The sequence below is a fragment of the Arvicola amphibius genome, chromosome 8 (assembly GCF_903992535.2).
Source record: "Arvicola amphibius chromosome 8, mArvAmp1.2, whole genome shotgun sequence".
Classification (NCBI taxonomy): Eukaryota; Metazoa; Chordata; class Mammalia; order Rodentia; family Cricetidae; genus Arvicola; species Arvicola amphibius.
The window spans coordinates 45,694,670-45,716,364 of NC_052054.1; the positions used below are offsets into that span (position 1 = coordinate 45,694,670).

General features: G+C 43.2%; 1 protein-coding gene across 1 annotated transcript in view; it reads right to left on the reverse strand.

Moving 5' to 3' along the window:
* Positions 1–21,695, reverse strand: part of Dcbld1 (discoidin, CUB and LCCL domain containing 1) — an 80,065-nt gene that overhangs the window by 28,305 nt on the left and 30,065 nt on the right. The window contains exon 3 of the mRNA XM_038340255.1: positions 1,712–1,846. Coding sequence (XP_038196183.1) covers positions 1,712–1,846 — 135 coding nt within the window. The remainder of the gene's footprint in view (positions 1–1,711; positions 1,847–21,695) is intronic.

Genomic DNA, 21,695 nt, shown 5'->3' on the forward strand with positions numbered 1-21,695 from the left:
CCTGTTGTCTGTGCAAGATGTGAAACTCTCATCTACCTCTCCAGCACGTCTGCCATGTCCCCTCATGACGATAATGGACTGAACCTCTAAAAACATAAGTTCAGCCCAATTAAATTCCTTTATAAGTGTTGCTATGGTCACAGTATCTCTTCACAGCAATAGAAACCTTAAGACACATGTTCTGGTCCTCTGGCCTCTCCTTCCCCAGTGCTGGGCTTATAGGTATATGCTATCATGACTAGATTCATATGGTGCTGGAGTTAGAACCTAGGCACACTATCAATGGAGTGATCGGCTCCTCAGGACATCTCAATTCCAACAGTTTGGCCAGTGGCGCTCAGTGACATAGAAAAAGTTTATCAAGAAAGTTTATCAAGATGAATGGTCTTCTGACTTGGTTTTCTTTTTTCTTTCAGGAGACAGGGTTTCTCTATGTATCCTTGGTTGCCCTCAAACTCACAGAGATCTGTCTGCCTCCTGAGTACTGAGATTAAAAGTGTGTGCAGGCTCATGATCAATAATCATGATCAACAACTGGAAACAAGTATGTAAAACAAAAGTTCTTTACAGGGGAACATACTTATTTAAGTTGGCAAAATAGTTCCCCAAATACCCTACATTCCTGGCAATAGCTCCTTCTCTCCAGGAATCTTTTAAGAATTTTTTTAAAAAATGATTGATGATTGATTGATTACGTATATAGTGTTCTGCCTGCATATATGCTTGCAGACCAGAAGAGGGCTCCAGATCCGATTATAGATGATTGAGTCACCATGTAGTGGTGTATCTCCATATCACCACATGGCTGTGGCTAACTGGCAAGGTTCCAGTGAGCCTGTCTCCTGCAGGCAGCTACATGGGTTCTCTCTGACCCTGCCTACTTTCTCTATATAAATCTCTTCCGACCTGGCTATATTCTGTTAAGCCATTGGCTGATAGCAGCTTCTTTATTAACCAATGGTATACAGAGAGGAATCCCACATCAAACCTCTGAGCCCATCTTTTAAGAATCTTAAGGAATAACATATGGGAAACACTGGCCATAATGGCCAATCCACTCTGAAGGAAATGAGTGGCACATCCCCTTCCATGCACATTTTTGCCAAAGGGGAGTGGCAAATAGAACACTGGGCACATTGTGACCCTGGATAGTGATGGTGCGGGCTACCTGGTGGAGACTCTGCACCAGGCGAGGAAGAAGCCAACAGTCTCTCTCATCAGCACTCATACCATCTTCCCTTCTTTCCCAACCATGGCGTGTCATGTGGCAGCGACTTCTCCTCCTGCTACTATTCAGTCCCCAAGCTGGTGTGCCAGGTGTGTGACAGGGGTGAGGGTCACTAGTTAAAACATTTGTTTACTGAGCAAGAAAGGAGGCTCTGGGGAAGGACATCAGAGAAGCCAGACCACAGCAGGGTTGGGGGAATTTCCCCAGAGATGTGTTAATCAAAGTTTATAGGAAACAAGATTTACTCCATCTCAAGTGCATTATTGGATCCACTCACAATATGCTCTACGAGGAATGAGTACAGGACCAAGCTATCAGGCTGCCTCTTACTCAAGAATGCTGGGATTAAAGGCAAGTCCATCTTGTCCTTACATCTTACAGTTGTATCTGATATCACAATTCTGTCCAGAGGAAGAGATAAGGAGCAGAAAGATACTTCAGGCAGATAGGCTTTGTATACGCATGGTGGTTTTCCCGTTGTACCTGGATGGTCACTGCTGGAATAGGCCAGCAAAAATCCCCGGCCAGAAATGTGAGATCCGCTCCGGAACTGGACAGTCACTTCACTTGAGTTCACCCGGAGTTCTATGGGAACAGCCCAACTCCCGCAATATGGACCTGGAAACAAAGCACACGGGTGGCACACTTGAAAACTTACAAAAAAAAAAAAAACAAAGAAAATTTGTCTAGAGATGAAAATACTCTACAACACACATAAAATTTATAATTCTTATCCATCTGGAATTTTGTTTGACAGAGACTGATCTGTAAATCTGATTAGACTGCTGAGCTTGGGGTGGAGTAGACAAGCAAGAAGTTGGAGGTTGTTCATTATGAACAAACCCTACCGATAGGTTTTGATCTTGGATAAAGACTAACAGATGTCAAATACGCTAAGGAAAAATTTATCATAGAGAATATACTCTAGGGACCTACTAAGTTTGCTCAGAGGAACCAATTCAGAGGAGGTGCTAGATGAAAATACAAGGCCCAATGCATGATTTTTAAAAAAGATACTGGACTGATGAGACGGCTTGGCTCCACAGATAAAAGTGCTTGTCACCAAGTCCATGTGGTGGAAGGAGAGAGTCAACTTCTATAAGTTGAGGTCTAACCATCATTGAGTTCTGTGGCATGCATATACCCACATACATAACACAGAAATAAATAAGTTAAAAGTTAATTTTTTGCTCATATGCATTGTTCATATTTTCCTCTTGCATTAACTTCTGTCTTAATACAAAATATGTTTTGATTTGTGCCTCGGAGTCTAAACAAAAATGTGATTTTTTTCCCTCCGCTTTTGAAATAGGGTCTTAGAACGTAGCCTAGGTTAGAACTTGCAATCCTCCTGTCTCAATCTCTAAAATGATTTCTAAAGGCAAACACTATATTATAAATTTGCAAGGTATGGAACCCCAGAACTCCTGAGGCAGGTATGTTGTTATCTGTGTGAGTTTCAAGCCAGTCAGGCCTATATAGAGACTTCCAAGGCCACCAGGGATGCTGAATAAGAACCTGTCTCAAACAAACAAGCAAACAAGTAGATGAACGAACAAATAAACCAAAGTAAATCTGTAAATTTACTGAGTAATAATGTTTCTAGCTTGGTGTGGTAGCTTATGCTTGTAATAACAGGACTCAGAAGTTTGAGGCAGGAAGATTGCCATGAGTTCAAGGCCAGCCTGAGTTACAAAATAAGTCTTAGCAAAAAAAAAAAAAAAAAAAAAACCCAAAAACAACAACAACAAAAAACAGAGAACAATGAAAAATGGCTATAAAATTATTTTTGGAGGAAATTGCTTGAAAAGCAATAGCAATGTTGATAAACTTTCAAAGGGCAAAATTAGACTATATATAAAACAAAAACTAGAATCCTTCCTACAACTACTTAAGTAAAGTCCAATAGGGCACTGTATTCCACAGTGCACATGTGGAAGTCAGAGGACTTTGGGACTTGGATCTCTTTCTTCCATGTGAGTACTGGGGACCAAACTCAAGCCAATGGGACTGGTGGCAAACACCTTAGTTAAGGAACCATCTTGTGGGCTCCACAAGCAGGTTTTGTTTTTCCTTTCCTTTTGCGACACAGTCTCATTGTATACTCTTGGCTGGCTTGGAACTCACTATTTGTAGACCAGGTTGTCCTAGAACTCTCAGAGATCCATCTCCCCATTTAGTCCCATCCTGACTGCTGAGACTAAAGGCATATACCTCCATGCCCAGCTTCACAAGCAAGTTTTGAAGGGAGAGTCTTCACCAACTTCTCTTAAAACAGTATAGAAGCAGCCAAGATCAGGAGCTGCACCAATCAGGCTAAGAAGAAAGAGATGTGGAAAGAAATGACCGCTCCAATTCAATAGTAATCAAACCAGTTCACACTACCCCAAATAGGATCAAAATGGTCCTATTTTATAGATCAGGAATCCAACTAACCAACATCCTGTCCTGGTAGGAAGGATGTGACTGCTCTCCTGTCTCATACAAGTTTCATATTGTGAAGATATGAGAGAGACGGGCCTTATTCTCCTGCCCTATATCTCTGTTGTTCCCTATTACTAAGCTACAGTGAAATCCAAGTACAATGACTTCTTGGCCCTATTCATCCATTAAATTTGTGTGTGTGGTAAGTGTACATGTGTAAGTGTGGACACACATATGCCTGGGCATGGGTAGAGAAACCAGAGCTCAACCTTGTGGGTCTTTCTCTATTACTCTTGACTTATTTTAAAGATTTATTTATTTGTTTGTTTATTTATTTATTTATTGCACATATAGTGTTCTGCCTACATGCACGCCCGGAGAGGGCACCAGATCTCATTATAGATGGTTGTGAGCCACCATGTGGTTGCTGGGAATTGAACTCAGGACTTCTGTAAGAGCAGCAAGTGCTCTTAACCTCTGAGCCATCTCTCCAGCCCCCTACCAAAAATATATTTTGAGTGTTTGCATGCATGTATGTATGTACAGACATATATGTGTGTGCATACCTCGTGCCCATAGAGACCAGAAGGTGGTATTGGATCCCCTGGAACTGGAATTAGAGATGTTTGTGAGCTGTCATGTGGGTGCTGAAAACTGAACTTGGTCCTCTTCAAGAGCAACAAGTGTTCCTAACTGCAGAGTCATCTCTCAAACCCCTCTATCTTAATTTTAAAACAGTCTCTCGCTGAATCTGGAGTATATGGATTTGGCTGGGCTGTGTGGCTGAAGTGCCTGGCTTTTATGTGGGTACTGGAGATCACAGTTTGGGTCCTCATGCTTGTGGTAGGCACTCTGTCAACTGAGCCATCCTTCCAGCTCCCACTTCTCTCTTTACAAGCCCTCATCACATATTAATAATTCCCTGACGTAATATTGGCAGGCTACTATTATAGCTCATATGCCAAGAGCTCTATATGAGTGCTTCTTTAATAAAAAATGCATGTTTTCTCTTTAGACTGTGTCTAGAGCAAGACAATATCATATTCCCCTCTTCATCTCTAGCAGAGTGCATTCTGTCCTTCAAATATTGCCTGCATTGAAACGATCTTCATTTATAATGATTTGTGAAAGCCAACCCCCCCCCCAAAAGGACATGTGTAACATTTTTTTAAAATGTATTCTCTTTGAAATACCAGGAGAAAGAAGTAACAATGTGTCAAACTAAGGAAATAACTGTATATCAGAGCTGGCTCATGGTGGTAATCTCAGCACTTGACAAGAGGCAGGAGGCTTTGGAATTCGATGGTAGCTTGGGGTACGTGTCAGGGGAATGCCTCAGAACCCAAGGGCTGGGGAGGTAACTGACTCAGTGGTAAAATGCTTGCCTAGCAGATGGTTAATAATGATTTGCAACTAGACAGGCTCTAGACTCACTTAACAGACAAGCCTCTGAGCATTCCCTTGAGAGATTACCTTGATTAGGCTGAGAAGGAAGACCTCCCCTAAAGCTGGGGAGCACCATTCCCTGGCCTTGGGTAGCGTACTGCTCAGAGGGCTGCCTGAGCATGAGGTGCATTGTTCTCTGCTTTCACACTTCAGTTGCGGTTTGACCAGCTACCCTGAGCTCCGGCTGCCAGGATTTCCCAGTCGTGATGACTGGGTCCTTGAACAGTGGGTCGAAAGAATCCCTTTCTCCCTTAAGCTGCTTTGGTCTGGGTATTTTAACAGAGTAAGAGAGACATGCATATGTCATGGATAACTAGGATTCTTACCAATTTAAAAACAGTTTATAAATATTAAAGACAGGCAGTTAACTAATCTATCCTTACATGATTATCCTTGTTAGGTTTTTCTGCTGCTGGGATAAAACAATGACCAAAAGCAAGTTGAGGAGAGAAGGTTTTATTTTAGTCCAAAAGCCAGAGTCCATTAGCAGGCAGAAACTCAAGGCAAAAACTGAAGCAGGTATCATGGAAGAATGCTGCTTGTTGGCTTCCTCCCCATGGCCTACTAAGCTTCTTTCTTATGCACACCCTACCTAGAGATGGCACTGCCCACAGTAGGCTAGGTCCTCTCCCATCAATCATTAATCAAGGAAATTGCTCACAGACCAATTTTCTAATTGAGAGTCCCTCTTCCCAGGTGACTCTAGTTTTGTCACATGAACAAAAATTAAGCAGCCCAATTATGAAATATAATATGCATTTCTGTAGGCTTATGCTAGTCATGGGCAGTGCCTGACTCCCAGGTTGTATGACATGTTTGAAATGTATTTGCCAATTGCAGAAGTTAGTATATTGGTGTATAAGCCAAAGAATGAAAACAAAGAAACTCAGAGCAGTTAGTAAGTTAGGACCTTCCTCTACCCTCGTCTCTGCTGGCACACTCCTCTCCAAACTGCTAACACTAAGTCCCTGCTAACTCTCCACAGCATCCCAAGGAACTCTGATAAAAAAAAATTCAGGCAATGTTTGATCACCTTCCTGGACCTGGGGGGAGTTGGGAGGACCTTGGTCTTAACATAGAGTAGGGAACCCGGATGGCTCCTTGGCCTGGAGAGGGGGGGAGGGGTATATGGGTGGAGGGGAGGGGAGGGAAGGGGGAGGAAGAGGGGAGGAGATGGAAATTTTTAAATATAAACCATATTAAAAAAATTCAGGCAAGCACATCTAAATTGGCATCCCAAATGAATTCAGTTTCACTTTTTAAAAGTTTCTGAGGAGTTGAAATGTTGCAAAACTGACCACTTATTCCAAAAATAGATAAAACTACGGATCATCACACAAATTTGTACACTATATATTTCCCTAGAAGCCAAACACATGCAGCTGTAAAGTTATAATTTGGTTTTATCCTGCCAAAGTTATGATAAGCACACAGACATTTCTGGGAAAAGTTCAGAGAAAGTGAAGGCAAGCACACTGTCCTTTAATGTCCCTGATGCCAGACACCAGTCTCTCTCAGTCCTAGCATGCCACAAAAGGGTGCGTCCTAGAGGGAGTATGAGAAACCTTTCTTTGTATTGATGTCACGTAGAATGGCTTCCCTGATTTCCTCAGTGACTACAGCATGAGTGAGGCTGAGTTTGGGGTGGGGATGGGGCTGTTGCAATGCAGCCTGTTGGGCAAGGCACCCATATCATCACCCAATTCCAAGGCAGGACAGCTGCAGATTCCTTCCCATAGGCAAGAAGCTGTATAAACAGAAGACATGGCCACTACAAGGTATGGTTAAGCAGAAGGTTTTTATTATAGATACGTGATGTGGGAAGTCCTTCCGTATATGTGTTGCCTTTATTGGTTAATGAATAAAGAAGTTGTCTTCGGCCTGCACAGAGCAGAATACAGGTAGGCAGAGAAAACGAAACTGATTGCTGGGAGAAAGAAACAGAGTCAGAGAAACACCATATAGCGACAGCCAAGGACAGACACCGCTGGTACCTTGCCGATAAACTACAAGCCTTGTGGTAAAATATAAAATAATAGAAATAGGTTAATTTAAAATATAAGAGTGAACTAGAAATACACATAAGCTAATAGGCCAAGCAGTGTTGGAAATAATATAGTTTCTGTGTGGTTATTTTGGGGCTGAGCAGCCAGGAGCAAACTGGTAGCCTCCTACTACAGACTGAAGTACCAGCATGGTCAACTATATCCACGTAAAACCTGAGAAAGCTTAAAAAGAAATTCTAGACACACACACACACACACACACACACACACACACACACAATAAAAATACAAAAAAAAAAACAGAGCTTAACACAGCTTCTTACTCTGTTTACTGGCGGCGTGCCACAGCTCCTTTAAGAATGGTCTCCCTGATTCAGCAGTAGCAAAAGAAAAAAAAAAGAACACGGTTTCAAAACGGCAGCTTCCTGGGCCATGCTGCCAGCACAAACTCTGGGCTCTTTCAGGAGGCCGAGCATGAATTGAATGGGGTTTGTGAGCAGAGTCTTACAATCTGCTTAATGGCGCGGCATAGACCCACTGCATACCTGGAACTGGGACAGTGTGCATGGATCACAGAGGTGGTGAACATGCCTCTGCCATGTTTGACTTTACGGAGCCAAAAAGCAAAGCAGCCTAGTAATGTCGCTTAGCATTTTAAGAAGTGCTCCTGGACTGAAATGGATTTCAATATATAATAGGACAGTTTCAGACTTAAAAGACCTCTAAACAAGATACACTATGTTTAAAAAAATGTACGTAGGGTTGGGGGAAAGAAAAAAGAGTAAAGAGCCAGTGAATGTAATATAAAAGAGTACAGGCAGTCATTGATTAAAGGAGTCAAGATAATAAGATAAGTATTAAACTTGTACAAAAAGCAATAGAGTAAGAAAAATAAGCCACATCAAGATGGAATATACACAGAGAGTCTGAATTATGAGTATTATTGTGTTTTGACAATTTTGACTGTGAAGGAGCTAAGTACAGGGAGACATTTCATTGTATGGGCTGCTAAGCTAAACCAACCTATATATTTTAAAGGTATCTTGATTTCAAAATTTGGGTCTAGGGATTTGTTGCTCTGGAAAAGAGGTTCTTCTTTTGTTTCCACAGAAGATGAGAACCTATGAATTTCTTCCAGACTAATGTGGTTTCATAGACCAAGACCCTCGAAAGGTAGCTGTGAAAACCACCAAAATTACTTCACCCAACAAAAAGCAGGAAGCAGTTTGGAAAGGACTACACCCATATTTCCAAATACTGTTTATAAATGTTTGTTTACATTTAAAGGGGGATATGCTATAGAGATTTGCATCGGTATGGATCTTGGTCTATTGATACGAATTTAAGGTCAATTTTGCTATTTGTATATTTCTGCTCTTGATGAAGGTACTGTGTTTGTGCAGCTCATTTAAAAATGCAATGTATAATCAAGAAATATAGGTTAATAGATAATCATCTATTATGGTCAAGCTTGTAGTCATATTAGTTAGGTTTTTTTAGATATACAGAGATATATTTCAGTTAGATAATCTTAAAACCTTTCAAAGACCTATGGAACACGGATGGCATTTAAAAAGTTTTAAAAACTGGGGATTTTTTTACGATAATGAGACATGTGTGCTCCTGGCAGCACCAATTTACTTCAAGAAGACAATGGGCACTGAAGAGGCTCTTCATGGAGTTTGCTAGCCATGTGGGCAAGAAACTGCTCTTGCCTGGACTGCTTTATGTTATGCTGTATGAACTGGATCTGTAGGACCCACAAAAAAAATGACTGCTGAAGCTGCCTAAAAAAGGTGAGACAGTCCTTCAGGGTTTCTGCTTCACGAAAAAGACTGCCAGACATTCCGCAAGATACAAAAGAAAGTGACTGACAAAACTGTTAATATAGGCAGAACTGTCTTTGAAATTTCCTGCCTCGTGGAAAAGTCTGCCAGATACTATGGGCTGAAGATGGATACCCCAATGGTACAGAAGAACTTTGGGCGACTATCCAGGTAGAGAGATGTATCTGTCAATTCTAGAGTTTTAGAAGTTGCTTACAATGCACTTCCTGTTAACTTAGGTAATATTATATCCTTTGGCGGTCTTTGATGGAGTAATTAGTTATAATTATAGTTTTACTTACTTATAATAAAAGATAAAGTACATATAGTGTAATTATAATTCTTACTTGATAACTGTTTTATTATATGTAATTTTACTATGTTAAAATTAAAACCCTCCTTTTTATTCAAACAGAAAAGGGGAGGTGATGTGGGAAGTCCTTCTGTATGTGTTGCTTTTATTGGTTAATGAATAAAAAAAAGCTGTCTTGGGCCTGCACAGGGCAGAATAGAGGTAGAAGGGGAAAACTAAACTGAATGCTGGGGAAAGAAGGTGGAGTCTGAGAGACACCATGTAGTTGCATCCAGGGACAAGACGTGCTGGAACCTTTCTGGTAAACCATAAGCCTTGTGGTAAAATATAAAATAATAGAAATGGGTTAATTTAAGAGATAAGAGTGAGCTAGAAACATGCATAAGCTAATAGGCCAAACAGTGTTGTAAATAATATAGTTTCTGTGTGGTTATTTCGGGGCTGAGCAGCTGGGAACAAACTAGTGGCCTCCTACTACAGATATGAGGGAGAGAACAGCCAGAGGCATCTGGAAGAGTCCAGCACAGACAGAGAAGGTAGATTGAACATGGCAAGCAGACTGGACTTAGCCATGAACAAATGGGGAGGAGAATGAGACATGAAGAGATAGAGTGTACCAAGAGTGGAAGGCAAAAAAGGAGGGAACATAGCTCAAAGAGCAGGGTTATAAGGAGAATGACTAGCTGGGGGAGGCTAGCCCATGAGTTGGAGGAAGTCTGGGGTAGGAGGAGGTGAGAAGAGAAGAGGTCAGAAGAGTCTGAGCTCCCACTGGTACTGGCGATAGAGAGGGAGCAGGAGGCCAGTGTGAGCTTTGATATGCTAATAGGCATCACAGATAGCCTTTTGTCCCTTCTGCCAGTGAAAGGGGAAATGGTTCAGCTGGTAGAGGAATGCTGGCCTTTGTCTAACTGCCAGAATCTGGGGGAGATGGAGCTTCTTTTGGAAACTTCCCACCAGAGTTAAAAAGGAAAAGAGATAGCCAATGGGAACCCCTAAGACACCCTGGTTACACTAGCAAAGTTCCCAGACTCCTTGGAGGATGATAATTTGTTCCCTACACAATGTGTAACTGGGGTTGAACCTAGGGCCTTGCATTGGCTGGGTTAGTGCTCGATCACTGGGTATATCCCTAGTCCTCTTCTTTACTTTTTATTTTAGGACTAAAACATTAGCTTGCTTAGACTGGCCATGAACTCATGAGGTAGTCCTTGTGAAATTTTCCTGCCTCAGCCTGAGAGCCGACAGCATAACAGGCATGCGTGCCTCAACAGGCTTGGTAGAATAGCATCTCTTCTTATGAAAACTTTTCTCCAGCCCATATGTTAAGCAGTAGGTAGGGTCGTGTGCCACACACCAACACCCTGTTCAGTGATGGGCATGTGTACTGCTGTTTGTATTACTGTGGCCGCCTGAAATCAAGATCATGACGTCAAAGCATTCCCGCTTCCAGTGATGCTGATAAATATAAGCATCCTGAGCTGGACGGGTGACTCACACCTGTGATACCAGCATTGGGAGGCTAAGGCAGGAAAACTGCCATGAATGTGAGGCCAACCTGAGTTACATAGTGAATTCCAAGCCAGCCTGGGCAAGAGCCTATCTCAAAGCAAGCAGACAAAAACAAAATAAAATTAAACTTCTTGTCCTGTTCATGGTATAAATAGAAGCAAAAAATATACAGGTATGGACAGTGGATAACTTGATGGTAGGTGACTGTTATCCATTCATGGACTTGCTACATCTACTTCACTTTAGAGTCTATTCCATGTCTGTATGGTGAACACACATGCATGTGTTTATCTCTTTAAAAATCATGATCTCATATAGTGTAAACTGATTTTGAACTCAGTATGTAGCCAGGGATGACCCTGAAATCCTGATTCTCCTGCTTGACCCCACTCTCCCTCCAATGATGGACTAAAATCCTAAATTAGTCACTCCTCCCAGGCAGTAGTGAAGCAAGCCTTTAATCCCAGCACTCTCCGCACTGCAGAGGCAGGAGGATTTCTGTGAGTTTAAGGCCAGCCTGGTCTACAGAGTTAGTTTCAAGATAGCCAGGGCTACACAGAGAAACCCTGTCTCAAATAAAAAAAACAAAATACATACATACATACATACATACATACATACATACATACATACATACAGAAAAACCCTTCAAAAGAAGCCATGTTGAAGCCAGGCATAGTGGCACACATGTCTGTAATCCCAGGATTTGAGAGATGGGGGCAGGAAGATGGAAGCAGGAAGACATTCAAGGCCCCATCCTCAGCTACCAGCAAGCTGTAAGCCAGACTGGACCACATCAGAAAACAAAACAAAACAAAATGCAACCCATATTGAGCAACTGACTTGTACCATTTCAGCTTGTTTAAATACATTCAGTGTTCACTAACAAAACTGCCCAGTGAAATATTACTCCTCAATGAAGAAAGATATTGTGAGATCCATTTAAGTTTTGAATCCCTGGTTACTGGAAATCTACCACCGCCAATGTAATAAGCCAAGCAAACCAAATTATTAAATACAGGTTTAATCTGAGCAAAGCACTCTTGGGTGCCCTCAGGAGGGTGGGAAAGGTATCAAACTGGCAAATATGGCTACCAGGTCTCAAGTTAGACAAGGTCTTGAGCAGCCCCAAAGAGGGGCTGATTTTTGCTGGGTTTTCTCAGGGGTGGAGTTTGAAGAGTGCAGCTCCAGAGAAGGGGACACCATTTGGTGACTGAGGGTGGAGTTTGGAATGGGAAGAGTGAGACTTGAGTGTAGAATATAACCCCAGGCTGGAGATCCCAAACATCCCATCCTTTTTGGCTGTGCGGTGAGCAGACTAAACTCATTTGAATAGAAAAGAGGACCGTCCCAAGCCCCAGAATATTCACTAGATAAGGTTTTGTATCCTGAATCAATAGAAGGAATTTGAGAAGAGAGGGCTATGTTCGATGGGCTTTGAAGACTGTAACTCCCTGTGGGAAAAACAGGGACTTTACTATATTTTCATATTTATTTTATGTATGTATGTATGTATGATGTATATGATATGCATGCCTGGTGACCTCAGGGGTCAGAAGATTGATGTTTATGAGCTATTGGGTACAGGGAAACGAACCCAGGTCCTCTGCAAGAATAGCAAGTGCTCTTAACTGCTGAGCCATCTCTCCAGACCCTCACTCAGAGACTTTAAATACCACTATCCCAAATCAACACCCAGATATACTTGGCCTTTCTCTGTCCCTTTCTGTGGAGGAAAACATTTCTGTCCCACTTTTGCTCACCTCTTGAATTTATTATTATTACAGAGTGAGAGGAGGGTCTTGTTAAATGATGCTTGCCTGTTCTTCTGGCTGTACTTTACACTTCATTTTTAAGAGGTGGGTTCCCCTATATTTAAACATTTAAAAAGGAGCTGGAGAGATGGCTCAGAGAAAAAGATTATCAACTCAAATGAGTACTCAGTAGCTCTTAATTTTGACCATTTTATATCACAGAATTTTGACCATATTGGGATAACTCTTTGCTGTAGGGAGTGTTCTTTGGAAAGCCTGTTTCCATTCCATGTCAGGTTCAGCCTTACCTTTCTACAATTAAGGCACACACTTTCTATGGATGTGTATAGCATAAATAATAAAAACCCAGAAACAGATACTAGGGTTCAACCTGAAAACCAGAAAAGCAAAGCAGCCAAAAACTAGAGAAATCTTACCTCTACCAAGGCTGGGCGACTACAGAATAAGCCTCCTCCCATTTTATATTCCCTCTAGTGCTGGAATTAAAGGCACATGACTCCCTAGTACTGGGTGTATGGTTGGAAGTATCACCCCAGTCCGTGGTAACCATATAACCAAAGAGTCTGGAATGTTTGGGTTAAAGCTTCATTTTAACTCCTGGCATCCATATATGTTGGGGGTTTTTTGTCCCGCCTGGTACCCCACAGCCGGCAAGCCCCAAAGAAAATCACACAGAGATCTCTATAAGTTATAAAGCTGATTGACCCATTAGGTCAGGCTACTTATTAACTCTTGTAGCTTATTATTATTATCTATTTTAGCCATATGGCTGGGTACCTTTTTCTGCTGGCAGATCACATCCTGCTTCCTTGGTGATCTGCGCAGGACTGGGAGAAATCAGCTTCCTCCTTCCCAGAATTTTCCTGTTCTCATTGCATCATTTCTACTTCCTGTCTGGTTTTCCCGCCTATACTACCTACCTGGCCAATTAGGGTTTATTTAAAACAGGATTGACAGAATACAAACAATTCTCCTGCACCACATATATCCAAAAAGTCTGGAATGTTTGGGTGGAAAGTTCCATCCCAAGCCCCCTCCTCTAGGAGTTGCCTCAGTCAACACTCCACCCCTGAAAAAGCCAGCCAAGTGGTGGCCCCTCCTTAGAGATGCTCAAGACCAGTCCCACAGGGTATTTAAACTGCCCCCCAGAGAACAAACATGTGGTTTTCTGGGCTTCCTTCCCCATCTCCGTCCCTGGGGGTCTGGAAAGCTACGCAGGAGGGCTGGTATCCATTAAACCTGGGCTTTTTCTAATTCGGTTTGATTTGGTCTGATTCGGATTATTATGTCGTCGCAGAGGTTTATTGAGAAGCATAAAGTTTTCACTGGGATTAAAAGTGTGGGCCATCACCACCTGGATTTGTTTCTGCAATGATCTTGTGTAGCCCAGGATGACCCTGAGCTCACAGAGATCCATCTGACTCTGTCTCCCAAATCCTGGGATTAAAAGTGTGTGCCACCACTGCCTGACCTCTAGTGGCTTAGCTTTACCCTTCTGATCTTTAGGCAAGCTTTATTTATTAAAACATAAATACTACTCTGGATGTGTAGCTCTCCACCAGCAGTGCTGTGCGCGTCAGTGCACTGAAACCTGTCACCCAAGTCCTCCTTCGTTGCTGCCTTTCTTCCTTTTTTTCTCTTTCTGAGTCTGGCCTAGAACTTGGTAAGTAGCTAAGGACACCCGTGAACTTCCTGCCTCCATAGCCTAGTGCAACAAGCACTGACATCAAAAGCAGCATGTCTGCCCCTGCCCTTGCCTCCCACCCCGTACCCAATGTGTGCAGTAACCCAGCCCCAGGATGCTAAGCAAGCACTCTACCAACCAAACCGCATTCCCAGAGCTGTGACCTCGCTTCTCATGTGTGGGACGGGTCCATCTTATGCTTCAGTTGCAAATCCCCATGTCACCGGGACAGAACATTCACGAGACAGACAGAAAAATCAGGGAAGAAATCACCTTTACTTCTTGTGGGTAACTGGGAGCCCTGGATCAAGGGAAGAGCTGAATGGAACAACATTGTAGCCTTTTGCACCAGACAGGAAACCAAGTCCTCACAGACCCAGGCCAGGGAAGCAGGAGCTGCTCTCTCAGTGCATCCCGGCTGGGCACCACATCAGCAGCTGAGAGGAAAACACTTGGTTTCCATGCAGGAATAAAGCAGAGCTGTGTTACTAAGAATCAACTGGAGCAGTCCATGCTTTGACAATGTGTACGGCAGCTCACAGCTCCTCTCTACAGGCTGCCTCATCCTTGGCCTGGCATGGCAATGATAGTGACGCTAGAAATGTCCCAGACCCAGATCCTTTCTGGTGGATAAGTGGCTCTTTTCTTAAAGCTGAATACCTACATCACTATGGGTGAAAGGGTCCTATGCATAACATTAAGAATGAAATCCCTCCTTCCTTACTATAGCCAGTGACAGTGGGAAAAAAAAAAAAAACCAAAATACACAGGCACCAAATGAAAACCTACCTCCTTCGAGGTTTGTCATAAATTAAAAGGAACAACAACAAAAAAAGCCTCCTCAAACCCCTCATTAGTCCCTGGAGCCCCTTCTGAACTATATACATAATTTTCAGGACAGATAAGAACATGCCTGGTGGGGCTCAGTGGCCTTCCCTGGGAACACTACTGGCAAGGGCTAGCCACAGGCACACCATCAGCTGCCCGGAAAGTGGCCCCCAGTGAGGTCCAGCTTTGTGCTGAAGGGCATGCTGATAAAACAATCACCAGAAATGCAGAAGCTGCGGTGAGGGCTCTACCCATTTCTCATTTGGTTTTCAATGCAGTCAAATGGCAGGATTTGTCCAGGCTTGCTAATTGCAGCAAGGTCATTGTACAAAATTATAGAATTTTCAGGGCCATTTTCTTTGAAAAGGAAAATTAGCATAAAAAAGGGATACCCCTGGATTGTGCCATTAAAACCATAGTCACGAAATTCTGGTCTCTGCTTCTCAGACAAAAATCAGTTAAGACATGACAAATGAGTCAGACAGATGCCCAGACAAAGATGCAGCTTTCCCTGGGGCTCAGGGACACAAGAGTGAAGAAATGTCTCCCGGATCAGCATAGCGCCACACCAAGTCATTCTTCACAAAGGGTGTTTCCAAGGAAGTAGCTTCTTCCCCGTGGAGACTATGCTTATGTTAATGAAATACCTAGAGGGGAACATTTAGGCAAATCCAGCCTTTTATATGTTGGAAATTCTTTTCACAGTTCTGTGTTTTTAACCTCCAAAAGCTGAAGAATTTTACTGTTTACTTCGAGTACCTGCGAGAACTATTTGTGAAACAGTAGCTTCTGGGCTTGGGTTTTCTCCTTTTGGATTTAAAAAAAAAAATCAAGAATCATAAGGACAAGATGCTATTACAGTATGCTAAATACCTGCCATTCTGAAAACTTAGAAATCTTATTTCTTTTTCTCCCATTACAGAGTTTCACTGTGTTGCCCTGGCTGTCCTCGAACTCAGAAATCTGCCTGCTTCTGCTTCCCAGCACTGGGATTAAAGACCTGTGTTACCACCGCCTAGCTAAAATCTAGAAATGAATCAAAAAACTATTTGTTATTTCCTACTTTTTCCATTTATCTTGCTTTTAGTGCAATATAAACATTAACAGTAAATGTCCTATCACAGCACTTATAAGCCACTGGCAATGGTTAAAAATATATGTTGGGGGTGGAGTACAGGAAATGTAGACCAATCTTTGAACTTCCTGGTTTCCCTACCACTCAAAGCACAGAGCAAAACAGGATTCTTCTGACTGACTGCTGCTTCCTTCCTCCACAGGCCACAGGAGCTTCCCACGGCAACCCTATCAGGAAGCTCCCAGCCTCAGTTTGGAGACCTGATGAAGTACCCACTTCCTCCAGCAAGAGCCACACAAGAGCTACAAACCTGCGGTGTAACGCACAGGGCCAAGAGCTCAGATGGCCTTTGTGGCATTGAATTGGGATGGTATGGTGCTTAATTAAGAGCACACTTTCAGAGTCAAATGCCCACTTGAATCCCAAGTGCTAGGTAAGCCTAAGCAAGTTCCCCGACCTCTTTGAACTTCAGCTTCCTTTTGCACAGTGGTTAGTGACAGAATCGGGAACAGAGATACTGAGCCCAGGACACTCCCACAGCTGTGTCCTGGGTCACATGCCCCCCGAGTCCGGTGTCATGGATTTCCACACAGTAAGTGAAGCAAAGACATCTGCAGATGGACAAAGTCAAGTGTGGTTCCTCCTCGAATGTGAACACAACAACATTCAAATTTCTCTTTTGTAAGAAGCCAGCTTTATAGATTTGCTAAAACTCAAATTGCAAGCAAACATTCCATCTGAAATGGCGGGGTTATACTACTCAATGGAAAAAGAGGGATGAAGGGTCCTCCCAGCTCAGGATGCCCACTCCCCATTACCTCAGGTAAAGATGAAATGACTGCCCCATAAATCTGAAATAGGTTCAGAGTACAGAGGGCAAAATTGGAGCTGCAGGACATCAGAGAGCTTTCTAGAACAGGTGGCCCTGGACTGGTTAACTTAACGAGTGAAGGGAGAGGAGGGAGGTGGGCACATGTACATGTTAGAAGGAACCAGAGGGGAGGTGGGCGCATGTATATGTTAGAAGGAATCAGAGGGGAGGTAGGCGCATGTACATGTTAGAAGGAACCAGAAAACCTGGGAAGAGGAAATAACAGCAAATATAAAGGCAGTGGAGTGATAGAGCCCTGACTAGGTTGTGAGCAGGTGAGTTTGAAGGTGACCTTGCTTATCAAGGAGAGTTTTGCCTTGGGCAGGCAACTTCGGAAGGAGAGACTGGAGGAGGCAGGTAGCTAGTCCCCTATACTGTAATACTGTAACAACTTCCTTATTCTCAAGCCCCTCACCACCCCATAAAGGGTCACAGCCAGCTTTTTACCCTGGCAGATCCCTCAGTTTCTGGAAGTCTCCCCCTCCCCACCACGTATGCTAATAATAAGCATCCTTCTATCCGTCTTTTTCAGCTACCTCAGAAATCTAACACACATTTAGAGAAAAAACATAGGTATAGAGATGAGGGTGGAGTTAAGGAATAAAACTACAAAGAAGACTAGAAAGTAAAAAGCCTGAATTCCACATACCAAGTTTCTGCAGACTGTAGAACGCAATGATTTAATTATTTATTATTTGTTTTTGAGACAGGGTTTCTCTGGGTAGCCCTGACTGTCCTTGAACTCGAGATCTGCCTGCCTCTGCTTCCCAAGTGTTGGCATTAAAGGCATGTGCCACCATGCCCTGTACAGAATACAACAAATTTTAAATAAGAAAATATTATGACAATGTTTAACAAGATAATCCTAGATGGCCTAGAAACCAGATGGGCTGGCAAGGAGGTAGGAGGGAGGGAAGTTTTTCAAGAAATACAGGTTAATTAACCCTTTATTTGAGTGTCTGAGTCTGGGAAGGCTTTTGTATCCTGGTATTTGTATAGATTTTATCAGCTTAGCATTTCTAATGTCAAACCTAGAACCTAAAGTGCTCTGAAATCCAAAACATTTTAGAATCTTACATTTACTTATTTGTGTGGGGGTGCAGATGCACACCGTGCATGCCATGCCCAAGGCAGGCGCTGAGCGTTACCCTTGATTGCTCTCTACCATACTGAGTCAGTGGCTCACATGATCCCAGACCTTGCAGATTCAGCTTGTCTAGTTAGCCAGTCTGCTAAGCCTTGCCTCCTACGTACAGGGATCATAAGCGGGCTGCCACACACTCACCTAGCATTACCAATTACATGGGTTCTGGAGATGTGAGCTCTGGTGCTCAGGCTCTGATGGTATACTGTTTCCCTGCTGAGCCATCTCCCCACGCCATCCCATCTCATCCTTCTGGGTCAAGTCAGGGAATACGAAGCTCCTGAACCACAGCATTTGGGACATGGATTTTAGATTGAGATGCTCACTCGACTTATATGTTTCAAAGTAAATGTATTCAGTCCCTGAAATGAGCAGTTTCTACTATTTTAAAGGCACACATAAATATGAGATGCTTTTCACCTTCTGAAAGAGGGCATCCCCTTCCATCTGAGACTTGTCAGTGTCTCATTCTACAATGTTCTACTTAAATGACAGCAAAACGGTCATTGGAAGAAATTTTGCTTGCGATATCCTAGAACAGGTACAGTTTTCATTAGAAAAAAAAAATCCCATTGGAGAAGACATTGAAAAGGATGCAAAAGGCAACGCTGCCATCATAATTCACGTTTTGGAAGCACACGCCACTCGCAGACTCTGATGTTGAAAAGTTACTGTCTATTAATTATATTAGTTTAGTTTCTCTTCACTAGCTTTTTGAGACTGGGTTTGACAGTCTGGCTGGCCTCAGACTCCCTTTGTAGTTGAGGGTGACCTTGAACTCTGATCCTTCTGCCTCTACACCCGCAAGAACTAGGATTAAGAGCACTCACCACCAGGCTGAGCTAAAGATGACAGGTGTGGTGGGTCTTGAATGTATCCTCAAAGCACTGGGGAGGCTGAGGCAGTAGGACTGCTGCGAGTTCAAAACCATCTACAGTAAGTTCCCGTCTAGTTTGAGTTACAGTGAGATTCTGTCTTAGTACAGACAGACAATGATAGATCGTGCTGGTTAAAAATGCAGTATCTGAATTTAATCACAAGGGACATCAAAGCAACCTTAACTGACAGACACTGTACAAAATAACTGGGTAGCACAAAAGACAAAGAGAGACTGAGGAACAATCCTTGATTATAGGAGACCAAGGAGCCACGGCTGCTAACTGCTTCCCGATCCTGAATATTATCCAGCATTCTTTCCTTCCTTCCTCTTCAGACAGGGAGGGTCTCTGGCTGGCCTGGAACCGGCTATGAAGACCAGTCTGGCTTTTAACTCACAGAGTTCTGCCCTGTCACTGCCACTGAGTGCCAGCATTAAACACATGTCTGTGACACCATGTCTGGCTTAATCGACGGTTGCAAATTTTTTACTACTTCCAAAGCATTTAGCCGGGTCAGCTTCTTAACTCAGCCACACACATAAAAATACTGCCCTGGTTTGGTTTTTGGTCAACGTGTCACAGCACAGTTATCTGAGAAGAGGGAACAATTGAGAAAATGCCACGGTAAAACCAACCTGTAGGAAAGTCTGTAGGGGCATTTTCTTAATCGCTGTCTGATATGGAAGGGTCCAGCCACTGTGACTGGTGCCACCCCAGGGCAGGTAGTCCTGTAGTGTATAAGCAAGCTGAGTAAGCCGTGGGGAACAAGCCAGTTCCTGCCTTCTTGATGTCCTGCCCTGACTTCCCTAGGTGAGAGTGACCTGAAAGGTGTAAACTAAAATAAATCCTTGCTTCCATACACTGCTTTTGGTTATGCTTTTTGTTTTGTTTTTGTTTTTAAATCACATCAGTGACAGAAACTGGTTCATGGGGTACTGCCGGGACAGACCAGATCATGTATCGGGGAGAATTATGGAAGAACCTCAGAGCACTGGGCTGGAAAAGCCACTGAGCCTTCCCTCATGGCTTTGTGAGCTCGGAAGACAAGAATACTGAGAGAAATGTAAATGATAGAGACCTGGTTTGTGAAGTTTCAGAAGGTCTGAAAGTTCTTGAGATTCTCATCAGGGCCATTTGATATTAAATTAATAATCTGTGGTTCTAGTCAGCAGGGGCAGAATCGCTGTGATTAACAGACCAGAACCACTAACGTGAACTTTGCTTTGTAGGCTAATCGATACTGTTCAGCTGGTGCTGAAGAATTGGCGGGGGTTCTAAGAGACCAGTATCACTGAGGGGAAATCTTTGGATAGTGTTTTCCCAGGTCAGCATTCAGAATCTGAGGTCCAGAGGGGGCCCTGACTGTTCCTGCATTAGCAGCTGAATATGTAATGTAGTGCTGGCTTTAAAGGCATGAGGGAGCCATGGGGGAAAGGTGAGGCTTGGCATCACGTGGAAGGATCAGAGCTCCTGAGGAGAGCCCAGGAGAGGTGATCAGTGAAGGTACAGCCCAGCTGCAAGAGAGACCCAGAATCTGAGATGTCAGTACCATGGACCGGATCACCAAAGACAGCAGTTCACAAAGAGGAGCCACAGCTGTGGAGTGGCATCAACTTGAGCCGTGCAGACAAGCTGTATGCGGCAGAGGATGGAGCTGGAGAAGTGGCTCAGGCCCTTCCCAGCCCAGAGAACAGGGAGTGGGTCCAAGGTATCAGATGCTGTAGTTTTTATCTATTGGACTTTGGTCTTTCTTTGATTTGATTGTGACTGTGACCTGGTTCTTCATTCTTGGAATAAGAAGGTATTTAATCTATCTTTTTTCTTTTGTTTTGTTTTATAAGAATGATGGAGGACTCTCACTGGTTAATAAAGAAACTGCCTTGGCTTTTTGATAGGGCAGGATTTAGATGGGTGGAATAGACAGAACAGAATGCTGGGAAAAGGGAAGTTAGTAAATCGTCATGCCTCTCCACTCTGAGACAGACGCGATGGAGCCAGCCGCCAGGTAAGACATGCTGAATCTTTCCCGGTAAGACACCACTCGTGGTGTTACACAGATTACTAAATATGGGTTAAAGCAAGAGAGACTTAGCAAGTAAGAGGCTAGAGCTAATGGGCCAGGCAGTGTTTAAAAGAATACAATTTGTGTGTTGTTATTTCGGGTGTAAAGCTTGCCGTGTGGGATCCAGGCAGGATGAAAAGCAGGCCTGCTCGTCACATCACTACATAAGAACCCACAGTTGAGACGTTGTATATTTTATTTATATTTCTTAATGATTTTATGAGTACCTGTTTTGTCTGCATGTCTATCTATGTATCCTGTATAGGCCATGTGCCCACTTGGTGCCTGAGAAGGCAGGAGGGAGTCAGATCCCCTGTAACTGGAGTTACAGATGGTTGTGAACCACCAAGTGGGCTCTGATTACTAAACCTGGGTCATCTGTAAGAATGGCCTGGAACTCCTGTCCTCCAGCCTCCACCTCCCAAGCATTGAGATTACAAACTTGTGCTGCCCTACCACCCACCCACCCCCACTCACAGACTTTGTTTACATCATTGGTTCTCAATCTATGGATCATGACCCACTGGCAGTTGAATGACCCTTTCATGGGGTCACCTAACACCATTGGAAAAATACAGATATTTACTTATTATTCATAACAGTAGCAAAATTATATTTACGAAGTA